General features: G+C 40.0%; 2 protein-coding genes across 2 annotated transcripts in view; one reads left to right on the top strand and one right to left on the bottom strand.

Annotated features, from left to right (window-relative positions):
- LOC129092643 (alpha-2-macroglobulin) overlaps positions 1 to 8091 on the top strand; it is a 32589-nt gene extending 24498 nt beyond the window's left edge. The window contains exons 26-36 of the mRNA XM_054600692.1: positions 830 to 986; positions 2143 to 2217; positions 3010 to 3184; positions 3356 to 3552; positions 3637 to 3852; positions 4133 to 4251; positions 5100 to 5190; positions 5324 to 5392; positions 5517 to 5622; positions 6467 to 6508; positions 7396 to 8091. Coding sequence (XP_054456667.1) covers positions 830 to 986; positions 2143 to 2217; positions 3010 to 3184; positions 3356 to 3552; positions 3637 to 3852; positions 4133 to 4251; positions 5100 to 5190; positions 5324 to 5392; positions 5517 to 5622; positions 6467 to 6508; positions 7396 to 7418 — 1270 coding nt within the window. The 3' untranslated portion in view covers positions 7419 to 8091. The remainder of the gene's footprint in view (positions 1 to 829; positions 987 to 2142; positions 2218 to 3009; positions 3185 to 3355; positions 3553 to 3636; positions 3853 to 4132; positions 4252 to 5099; positions 5191 to 5323; positions 5393 to 5516; positions 5623 to 6466; positions 6509 to 7395) is intronic.
- The window catches only part of LOC129092748 (pleckstrin homology-like domain family B member 1), a 108031-nt gene continuing 103723 nt past the window's right edge, over positions 7477 to 11784 (bottom strand). Inside the window, 1 exon segment of the mRNA XM_054600799.1 lies at positions 7477 to 10958. Coding sequence (XP_054456774.1) covers positions 10818 to 10958 — 141 coding nt within the window. The 3' untranslated portion in view covers positions 7477 to 10817.

Genomic DNA, 11784 nt, shown 5'->3' with positions numbered 1-11784 from the left:
ATTAGAACAGAATTGTCCAAATCCCTTTAAAATCAAAGGACTCAATATATAGAATTTTATTTAAAGATGCACTAAACAATATTCTTTTTGAACATTAGATCAACTGGACTGAGTGTTAAGAGACATATATTGATTTATATCGATGAACCTGCAGAGATTTCAGCACCATGTGGAACGTTTTAACCTTTTTAACACAATAGTTTTGTTTTTTTAGACCCATAAACTTGCACAGAGCTGTTTTTACTGCCTCTTTGCCACCAAAACGCTCACTGTTGACCCTTTCTTTTCACCGCACCACTGCTAAAACTCCACACGAGCATTTCCATCCTCTGCTCTGGTGTTTTTGGATCTGTGAAGCTGTTTTGCCCTCGTTGTTCCCCATGAAGTGTGTTTTTTGTGGAGTGAGAGCTGCACCAGACTGTTTAATTATCTGCAACAAGAAAACATAATCATTGATCTCTAAAAGTTATATTTGCTCCGTTTTTTTGCTTTTGTTCCGATCTGATCTGTGACTCAAAACTGTGATGCGATTTAAATTGTGAGTTTTATGATCCGTTGCAAAACAATATGTTTAGTGTCATAATGTCTGGCTTCCTTTCAAACATATGAGCTGTGGATATTTTTCTGCTGCGTCTCAGAGGAAACAATGATTGTTGAGTTGTGGAAGCAGCTCAGGCCGAACGCACCTCATCAGTGTGAGACAGGAGAGAGTTATGTAATGATGGGATGGGTTCATATCGGGGTTACCAGCACAGACGTGGTTGGATTTGTTCTCTAAAAAACCCTTATGTGTGTGTGTGTGTGTGTGTGTGTGTGTGTGACCCTGCAGGCTGACCTCCTTCGTGATGAAGTCGTTCGGCGGGGCGAGGCCGTACATCTTTGTGGACGAGGCTCACATTAAAGACGCCCGGCTCTGGCTGTTCAAACACCAGCGCCCCGACGGCTGCATCAGATCTGTGGGGAAACTCTTCCACAACGGCATGAAGGTGATGACGTCACAACGCCGACATATTTCAGATCGGGAGTATCGGGGTTTTTATATCGTCTGATTTTAGGGGCTTTTAGAGCTCTGGTTGGTGGAATTCTTCTTATAAGACGAGCACAGAGTCGGATCAATGCAATTTGCATAAAGTGTCACACACACACACACACACACACACACACACACACACACACACACACACACACACACACACACACACACACACACACACACACACACACACACACACACACACACACAGCAAAGAGGAAATATCCCAATCAAATCATTGCGTTATAGGTTATGGATTTAAAAAAAAAGATTTTTCAAGGAGTGGACTCCGAGTTCTGTGGACGAATATTTGTAATCCGTAAAACACTGTGATGAGAGAGTAGTGTAACAGTTCATGTGAACCTCAGGTTTATTAAACTGTTTAACGTTAACCATCACAGTGTAAATAAAGTTTTATTGACAAAAGTTATCCTCTAATATTCAGTAAAATATGAGATCAATGATCGGTAATTAGTATTGCTCCACCAGATAAGACTTCAGATACGAGTTGTTTGAGTAGAAAGGTGAGTTTCATCTCTCTGCTCATTTCCTCAGGCAGAGAAAGAGAACGAGGCAAACTGAAGAGTGTTCAGTTAAATTCAATCAACAAGTTTAATGGCTGATGGGTGTTCGTGTGTAATAAACAGAGATGTTTCCAATCAGCAGTAACGGAATCAATTGTCACCAAGTGGAAAAAACCCAACGTTTATTGCTCCGTTTGTTTCTCACGTCTTTGTTGCATCTCTTCATCATTTCATGTCGTCTTGATGCTTTTGTCTCACTAATAAAGTAATTAAATGCCACAAAACTAATTATATTTTACTTAACTTTGAGAGCTCTGTTTCTCATGATGTAGGGAGGACAGTTTAATGTATGATAATTGTAAAATATAATACTATATTAACATTTCTATAGACTAAGTTGAGCTCTGTTAACTGGCCACATATTGTGAACTCTGAGACCAAAAGACGGACATAAGCACGCACATAAAACCGATTACATAATCACCTGGGGAGATTATAATGACTACAACTGGTACGTCAGTGTTTGTAGTTCTTTTAGCGACATTTTGTGTTGTAAATTCATTCCTGTCTGCTGGTTTCTAACAGGGAGGAGTGAGTGACGACGTTTCCCTGACGGCCTACATCACCGCTGCTCTGCTGGAGCTCGACGGCAACTCCACGGTGAGTCCGACGGCACCACGCCGACTCCGGCACCATTTTCTTTTCTTTGGTCTGCAAAACATGGTTGAAACATGCTCGATTTCCTGCCATGTTTGCTGTCTGTGCCGTCAAAGTTCTGCAACCAGGATCCTAAAGTTATATTAAATAAATTGCTTTTAGTGCATTAATACTTGTTTTTATTATGATTAATTATGCTTTTGTGTTTTACTGACCCTGTCCAGCACATTCTAGTGAACGTTCCATCTCATTAACGACTTTTTCTTCTAACATCTGACAAAACGTTCACCTGCACTCGAGGATGTACTGATTAGAATTTGGAGGTCAAAGGTCACTCCAACTTCACGTCTGTCCCTTTCTCATGGATGCAACATCTTTTTTAGCACAAAAAAAAGATGTTTAGCACAAAAGTCAACCTTTAGCACAAGTTTAGCACAAAAGTCAACCTGCACTCAAGAATGAACTGATAAGAATGTGTTTGCTCAAAGGTCAAAAGTCATTGTGACCTCAGTTAAAACACATTTTTTGGCATAACTCAATAAATGTCTAATAGGATAAAATGATGAAGTGCTGACATTTTGTACAGACGTGGATGTTAACTGAAAAATGCTGGTCGGTGCAGGCAAACAGCTGAGAAGTGCTAATTCTAGTTAGACAGGAAGTCAAATGTATGACTGTTAGAATGAATACTGCATGCAGCCTCTTTTGTCTGCAGGAATTGCTTAAAAAGTTGCCTTGAAACTCACATTTTGAAAGCCTGCAGAGAAGTTATTGTCTCATAATGTGTTTCCCGAGGTGGGGCAGGACTCTCTGGTTCAGAACTGTCTGAGCTGTCTGAGGAAGGCGGTGGGCGGCCAGCTGGAGAACCTGTACACCACGGCCCTCATGTCCTACAGCTTCGCTCTGGCTGGAGATCAGGAGATGAAGAGCAAACTCATCACTTACCTTCATCAGAAGTCCAACACGCAGGGTGAGACGGAGAGGCCGGCAGCAGCGACGACTGTCAAACGCTTTTTGGCCGATTCAGCACAAAGATAAAACTAGAAACGGCTTCATTTTCTGAAATAATGAGCTTGTTGGATGAAATATGTTTAAGTAAAAAAAACCTTCTGATGGACGACTCTAATGTTCTGACCTGCAGGAGGCACCCGTCACTGGAACAGAGCCGGGGCTTCTGGGAAAGGCCTGGACTCCCTGGAGGTGGAGATGACCTCCTACGTGCTGCTGGCGCTGCTCTCCGGTCCGGCCATGCCAGACTTTGGGCTCGACTACTCCTCCGGGATCGTCCGCTGGCTCGCCCAGCAGCAGAACCCGTACGGGGGGTTCTCCTCCACACAGGTAGGACAGAGCACACAAGGGGTTAAATGTGACGTAAAGGGAGGGGGTTAAAGACTTCCCATAATGCACCTCTCTGCTCCACAGGACACCGTGGTGGCCCTGCAGGCTCTGGCCAAGTACGGCGCCGCCACCTACAGCGAGGAGGGCCGCACCACGGTGACGGTGACGTCGGCGGGGGGGCTGAACACGGAGTTCGCGGTGGACCAGAGCAACAGGCTGCTGTACCAGGAGGAGAAGCTGAGCGAGGTCCCAGGAGACTACACCGTCAGGGCCCAGGGCCACAGCTGTGTGCTGGCTCAGGTACCACACCAGAACTCTGATCAAGACTCTGATCAAGACTCTGATCAAGACTCTGATCAAGACTCTGATCAGCGCCTTTTCATTATTTTGTGAGGAAAAAAAGACACTAAATTAACAAAAATAGTGAACATTTCTTTATTATTCATTTTTGCAATTTATTTCTTTGCTTTAATTTAAGTATAGTTTTTATATTTTATTTAATCCTTTTATCAAAATAATAAATACTTTCAATAATGGTCACATTAATTGTCCCATTGATGTTTGTGATGTCTCTCCACAGATCTCCATGCATTACAACATCCCTCCTCCACCCGACTTCTCCGCCTTCAACATCTCCACCAACACCATGGCCAAGTGCAACACCAGCAGGCCTCAGCTCATCCTCTTCGTGCACGTCAGGTAATCTGTGTGTGTGTGTGTGTAATGATTTTCAAAGTCTGATGTAAATATTTTTTCTTGTTTTTACGATTTAAGAACAGAAAAAAAAGTTTTCTTTTTTTGTGAAAACAGTTGGGGATAAAATATATTTTTCTGTATTTGCCATCTTCTAAATATGACTTAAGCATTCATTTAGTCTTCCAGGTGAGTTTTAATAAACATAGCCTGGCTATAAATCACCTGTTTTGATGGATTAAAAAATAAACCCAGAGAGCAACTTAAAAGATTAAAAAAACATTTCTTTTCACCCGTAAGGTCAAAAACAGCGAGGAGCAAACGTGTCACATCAGTCTATGAAAATGCAAACCAGAATTGTTCTTCAGGGCTTCCATAGCTGACTGGTGACTTATTCTTTCATGTTGTTTTGAACTCATTTTATTGAGATGTTTTAGTTGACTTGTAAACATTCTGGACTTCAGCTGAGACTTTTACTGGATAAGGAAACTAATTACATCAACAAAGCGTTCTGTAATATAACGCATGACAAAAAGAAGCCGTTTAATTATGAGCAAAAAAAATAATGGCTTTGACCTTTTTGAGATGACCTTCACTTAAACCAGCCGGCATGAAGAGCTTTTGTTGGAGTTATTGTTGCACCAAATATAACTCATTATTACAAACTTTTTGACCCAACTTAACTTTCATAACTTTTCTAAAAGATGAGTTTCTTGAGATATAGGTTTACTTTTCAGCTCGAAAATCACTAGAACATTGTGTGCTGGCAACAAGAACGACAATATATATATATATATATATATATATATATATATGTGTATTGAGTATCTTAATATTATACCGTGTGTGTGCAGGTACCAGGGCAGGAGAGAGGAAACCAACATGGTCATCATCAACATCAAACTGCTGTCTGGATACATTCTGGATAAAAGCTCCCTGCAGCTGGTCAGTCCTCCAACAGCTGCTCACAATCAGACACGAACACAACAAATACCACCATCCTGTACTCCTGCAGCTCATCTTTAACGTACTATTTATATGTTGTATATCCTGATGGCAGTGTGGTTTGTTTTTACAGCTGAAGAGAGACCGTTCAGTGAAGCGTGTGGACTTGGACGAAGGATTCATCAACATCTACTTAGACGGGGTACGAAGCACCGAGCGACTGTGAACGTTTCATTAACGCCTTAAATCCTGCTTTATTTTCATGTCAGTCACAGTCAGTAAATAGTTGAAGTTTGAAATCATTTGACCCGTTTGTTTGGTTGCAGTTGAAGAAGGACGAGACAAAGATTCTCAGTGTGACTCTAGAGGAGGACCTTCCTGTCAGGAACCTGAAACCAGCCGTGGTCAAAGTCTATGATTACTACCAGACAAGTAGGAGCTTCATTTTTATGATTTATCTTTATTAATGTATGTGATGCTCGGTTTACTTTACCTTAAGCAGTAGGCGATATTGGGGGGGGATGCCATTCGTTACCCGAGTCTCTGGTTGGCTTTTCTGGAAGTTCTGCTTCAACGCTCTTGTGGGCAACGATGGAGAAACCGATCTGATCTGAACCCAAGTAGAGCTTTGTTGTTGGACTTGTGTGCTATAATAAATATCATATTCAAGGACAGTTCATAAGTGTACTTGGTACCAGACAAACGTAGGCCAAAGTTCAATAATTGACGTTTTGGTCCGTTCTGCAGATTGAAGCCAATGCCGAATCTCTCAAAACTTGCATTCTCTCTACTGACCAGCAGGGGGCGACACCTCCGGTTGCAAAAAGAATCCGATGTTTGTGTAACCAAAGTGAGAACACATCTCTAGGAAGTGTTGGCCTCCGCGTGGTTGTTTTGAATCTTGAGGCCCAGCCTGGGGGGGTGAGGATAGGGTCCGCTGTCATCAGACTGTGACCGTCAGCACACACTGGGGCGGCTTACAGCAGAGTGTGAAGCGGGTTGGGATGAGGTCATGGTTTTCGGCCAGAAAATTGGGATTGTAGCGTTTTCTCCGGGTTTGTTGTGAAATTGAGCCATGTGTAAGTCAAGGGTCCATGGTGCTGAAATAGCAAACGCAGTTGTAATTGCGTTTTTTTTCATGCCCTTCTATTGGATCTTTAATATATTCTCTAAAGTTTATGGCTTCCCTACTGATTAAAGTAAATGCAGATGACTTCTGACAGAGTGACACTGTATTTCTCTGCTGTTAATCTGACGTATGTTTGGTTGTTTTCAGGTGACGAGGCCGTCACTGACTACACTTCCCCCTGTGCAGAGAGTAAGTCATGTTTTATTTCCTCCGCTACAATGTCCTGTTAAAAGGTTAAAATAATAGTCTTTAAAAATACCAAGGAGGAGGTGCAACTCATTCATTTCAACTTAAAGTATAAACCAGTCCTTCACAAGGACACTAAGGACACATTTAGGCCCTGTCTACACATTTGCAGATATTTTTGAAAACTGATATTTTCCTCTCAGCTTTGGCTTCTCATCCACACAGTTTTAAAAACAAAAAAAAGTAATTAAAACATTTCTTGAAAACTAAAGTGCAGATTTTTCAAAATTTCACTTATTTGCATTTTCTGTTTGAACATGTAAAAAGAAGCATTGAGGAAACAATGACTTTGCAATCAATTCACACATAAACAACAATGGCGGACTATTGGTTTGTTTACCTCGTCGTCTGTTCACATTTTGATTTCGACATAGCACCTGTATCAGAAAGATGGAAAAAATAAATATATATATATATCTATCCACATGTATAAATAATGATGAAGTTAGTTACTATTGTTTAACCATTGTTTCTATTGATTCTTCTTCTCTGGTATTTGACAAATCTTTGTCGTAGCCTTTATCGGCATCTGCTGGCCCGGCGAGTAGTTTGGGGTTTTAGTGCGACAGAGATTTCTGGAAAACAAACTTTGTGGGGAAAGATTATTTAAATGAATGACTGTTTTAAGCGGGGGGTAAAACATATCAGTTTTCCAAACTCTTTGTCCAATTTATCACATTTTCCATAAAGTTTTATTAAACATCACAAGCCAATTAATGAATCATATTTGATTTTAAAATTACAACAAAAACCATGTGAATGTTCTTTCTCTTACAGTGAATGTTGGCCAGTTGTTTACAGGTTATTAACCGAACGTGTTTCCCTTCCAGGCGACGGCGTCAACGAGCTGTAAAACCCACGCGTGAACCGGGACTTCTTTCAGCTGGAAGAAACTTCTAGATGTGTATTTCTTTTTTTTTTTCTTAGACCGTTTATTTGTTTTTACTCTTTTTTAAAACTTTTTTTCCCAGCTGTCTTTCATTGTGTTTGAATTCCACTTTTTAGGAACAAATTTTGAGTTTTCTGATTTTAGTATTTTGATTGTTTTTGTTCTATACGCTCTCTTTGCTGTTCCAGTCGGCTCCTAATGAACCAATAATCAATCAGCTCTCTGTAGATACTGCTGTCTCTCCTCAACACTGGAACCTTCTCTTCACAACCTGCTGCGTTTAAGAAAAAACAGACAATATTCTGTAACAGTTCTGTATTTTTTTAATAGATTTGACAAAATCCATATAATTCATACGTGAAGTCAACGCATGAGACGTACAGGGTACCAATAACACAGTATGGTCCGAGTATTGATTGAATGTGTGTGTGTGTGTGTGTGTGTGTGTGAAACAGGAACTACTTTCTAGAAAAACCCCATGAGTGCTAGGTGAGTTAATCTGTGTTTGTGTGCAGACGTGTGTTCTGCTGTACCAGTTTTAAAAACAAAGAAAAAGGCAGATCGATACATCACTACCATACAATATGAAATGTAACTGACTGACAATAAAAATTCTAAAATGACAAAAATAAGTAAAAACTGTACTTCTTTTCATACAATACTGTTTCATTTCCATTATACAATTATTATTTTTTTCATTCAGGCATCCTCTTTACAGTATATTTAGCTTCCTTTCTTTTCAACACAGATTCGACACAGAACGTATTTAACCAGCTACTATCAACACACGTGATTTAACAGCCTTGCCGGTGTTGAATAGTTTGGTTTGCACATGTTAGCTGTGCGGGGAGAGTAAAGGCAAGGGGGACAGAATATATTAAGGTCTTTTCACTAGTCTTCTTATTTCTTTTTTTAGAAGTAAACGTGTCACTATCTCAGGCACCACAACCATAAATAACCATAACAGTAGCAACACATGAAACTAAAACACAGTTCCACATGCTCAGAACATCACAGCGTAGTTTGTCCTCCGCTTCTACAGAAAAACAGACGACAGCGTCCGTCTGTTACCTACAGACCGCCACCATCACGGCCCGATCGATCCTCTACGCCGCTGCAGGCCAGCTCGGCTTGGTTGGGGTCAGTTAAAGCTGAAGTTATACGTTTAGCCTGGGCTCACAGTGGGGATTCAACATGATCACTGAGTCTGTCATGTTATTCAATTAAAAGTTTACTAAACAGACTTTTTTTTTTATAATAAGGCAAACTACAATCAATAATTAATACTAAAAATATATCTATCTATATATAAAACCAATCTTAAGGGTTTGTGGCTTCATTTCCCCACTTTTCATTTTTTACAGCTAATCTAAGCAGCCGGACAGACGTGACTACGCACAATTTACGTCACTCACATTTTCGCTCAAATTGAAATATAAATATTTCTAGTATCTTAAATTCAAATATTAATATTTCTAGTACTACTTATAGGAGAAATTCCCTTAACTCTGTGTCGTTATTGTGTGTGTTAATGCAGCTGCTACATTGTTAGCATAGCCTAGCGCTGATAGAGCCAAACTCCAGACGTGAAAAAACATAAATTCAGACTTTTTACTAATCTGTGTTATGGAGTTATTTCAGCATCCTTTTTTTATCTGTATTATTGCCATTACATTACAGCAAAATCAGTTCATTACGGGCTAACGCAGCTTTAGTAGGGCTCGATAATTCACCTCAACATTAATGTACTTCATATTTTGCACATTTAGAGTATTTTGCACATCTAATTTATATTACTTTAACTAAATTAAGGACTGAACTAGCTGATCCCCACTGTGCTCAGGCCCCCCCCCCTCATGCAGACCTCTCCACGCTGCTAGAACAGCTCAGATTAACTAAATGAAATGCATTCACACCCTTGTAGCCTCACAGACGTGGCATCAAGATCAACACAAAGTCAAGGCACAGTTCAGAATTGTCCGTATTGTCCATCCTGTGTTGGTGTGGTCTCTGTAGCGCTCTCTAGTGGTGGTCTGCTGCTTTAGGCTGGCAGCGACGATGGCACCAGTAGGCGCATTATTAAGTTAGCCACTTGGCTAATAGATGAGCTTTTATGCTTTAAGTTAACACGGAGCACAACGTGGATGAGCAGTCATAAACAAATTCACGAGGATTGAGAATGTGCACGCTATGGTCAGACCAATACACTGGGCAATAAGCTAGAGCCAGGGGACTGTTAGCTTAGCTTAGCATAGAGACTGGAAGCTGTGGTAAAAGTCATTGGTCCCAGCAAATGACTACTTGCTGAACCACTAACAAATGAGTAAAATGTGGTTTCAACCTCCTCGTCTACGTCTTGGCAAGAAAGCAGCTGGAGCTAACAGAATGAAACTAGAACCATGAGACTGTTAGCTTAGCTTAGCATAAAGGATGGAAGCGGTGGTAAAAGTCACTGGCCCAACAAAAGCAGCAACTTTTTACATTTTGTTTCTTTGTTTAAACACATTTTTCATTAGAAAGCTTCAGAGGTGCTGCAGATATTTGAACCTTTGGACAGTTTCAGGCAAGCTGGTTCCAGTCTTTATGCTAAGCTAACTGTCTTACAAACTCCGTATTGGTCGAACCACAGTGAGATCTGCAGAGTGAACTCCTGAGCTGTAGTTTGTCTTAACGAGTCTGAACAAAACACCTCGAATTACTTTGGTAGGCCGATGTGAGTGTAATGTTTCTATGACGTAGCTCGGGATAACTGGTTTAGTGTTCAGTCTCAGAGCAGCACTGAGCTGAAGAGACATGTGGACTTCAATGTGTTTCACTGTTACAGACCAGCGTGATGGACTCTTTTTCTATTGTTTCTATTATCACACATTATGAATATGATCATCAAATATATTTTAAATTGTACAACCCTTTGATTGAAACTCTTTCTGTCTAAACTGTCGTGATGGAACACTCAAAACAAAACATTGGCATTATGTCATTTGGCAATTTTCTCTATAAGTAAAAAAAGAAAGAAAGGAAACAAATAATACAAAAGGTTCAACAAACAGTGACTAAAAGATCTCCATTTGGCAATATAGAAAGGCTTTTTAAAAGTCTTTGACAGGTATACATTTTGGTTTATATACAGATGTGTGTGTTTGTGTTTCCTCCCTTTTTCAATCCCAAACTCAATCACGTAGAAAATGTGGAGGTGAAAACATCTACATAGTAAAATCAAAGTGTGAGAGATTTAAAAAATAAAAATTTAACGTAACAAACAAGGCGCCGTGTGTCCGCTGAGGAACGGAGAAAACAGGAAACAGTCCCTGCCGGATAAATCTGTCTGCTCGTCACCTGTCGGGTTCTCTGTCAACGAGTCCGTCAGTTCATGAACTGCGTGTATCCCTCCGCCCCCGTCACGATCACGTCCATCCAGATCCTCATGGCGTCGGCGGCGGGCGCCACCATGTAGTAGAGACGGTCGTGGGTCTTCACGCAGAAGGTCAGCGAGGGGTTCGGGCTCTGGAGGGACGAGAGAGGAAACCCGAGTCAGAACCTCAACAATGTCATTTAGTTACTCTGAGATCTACAGCCGTGATATCGGTCAATTAAATCTATTTGCTGTGAAGAACTTCAATTTAAATAAATTTAATGAGACATTTTGTGAGGAAATCTGCATTAATATTTAATATCTGCTGTATCAACTTGTTTTAAAATGAGTTTAGGTCTCCAGTGGACTAAAAGCTGTTAAAGAAGCTTCTTCAAGGACTGTTGGAAAGATGAAAATCTGACGATAATGATGTTTTTTACAGCTCCTAGTTTTACTTTGCCATTTTACAATTTGAACTTCTGATTTTTCCTTTTCTGAAGCCTTAGTTTGTGCTGCTTATGTTGAACTATTAAAAAAAATGAGACAAGAATAAGTAATAATACTCGTCGATCTGTGACAATTTTATTTTTTTACTTTTTTGTTTTTCACAATCATTAAAGCTGCAATTATACTAGTTTTTTCTTTGTAAAAAGAAAAATCAATTAAATGAATGTGTTATTGAAAAATGTTTTTTTGGTACCGTCTCTGGAGCAATGATCAAAAAATACTGATTCTGTTAATGAAATTTTGTGTTAAAGACAGATTTCATGAATATATGTGAATGACAACCGTCCGTAATGAAAAACTAAACTTTAAAGAAACTGTTTGTTGTTTTTGGAAGATTAAACCAACCAACCAGACAATTTATTTATTTCATCTTCACACAAACGTTCCACTCGTCTGCATCACTCCTCCTCTAAACCGTCGTCTCTGTCTGATAACTGAGTCACACTCCAAAAGTTTTTCTTTTTTTCTTTC

The sequence above is a fragment of the Anoplopoma fimbria genome, chromosome 1 (assembly GCF_027596085.1).
Source record: "Anoplopoma fimbria isolate UVic2021 breed Golden Eagle Sablefish chromosome 1, Afim_UVic_2022, whole genome shotgun sequence".
NCBI classification, from domain to species: Eukaryota; Metazoa; Chordata; class Actinopteri; order Perciformes; family Anoplopomatidae; genus Anoplopoma; species Anoplopoma fimbria.
Note: the sequence above shows the minus strand (reverse complement) of the source record. Positions and strands in the feature narration are given on the sequence as shown.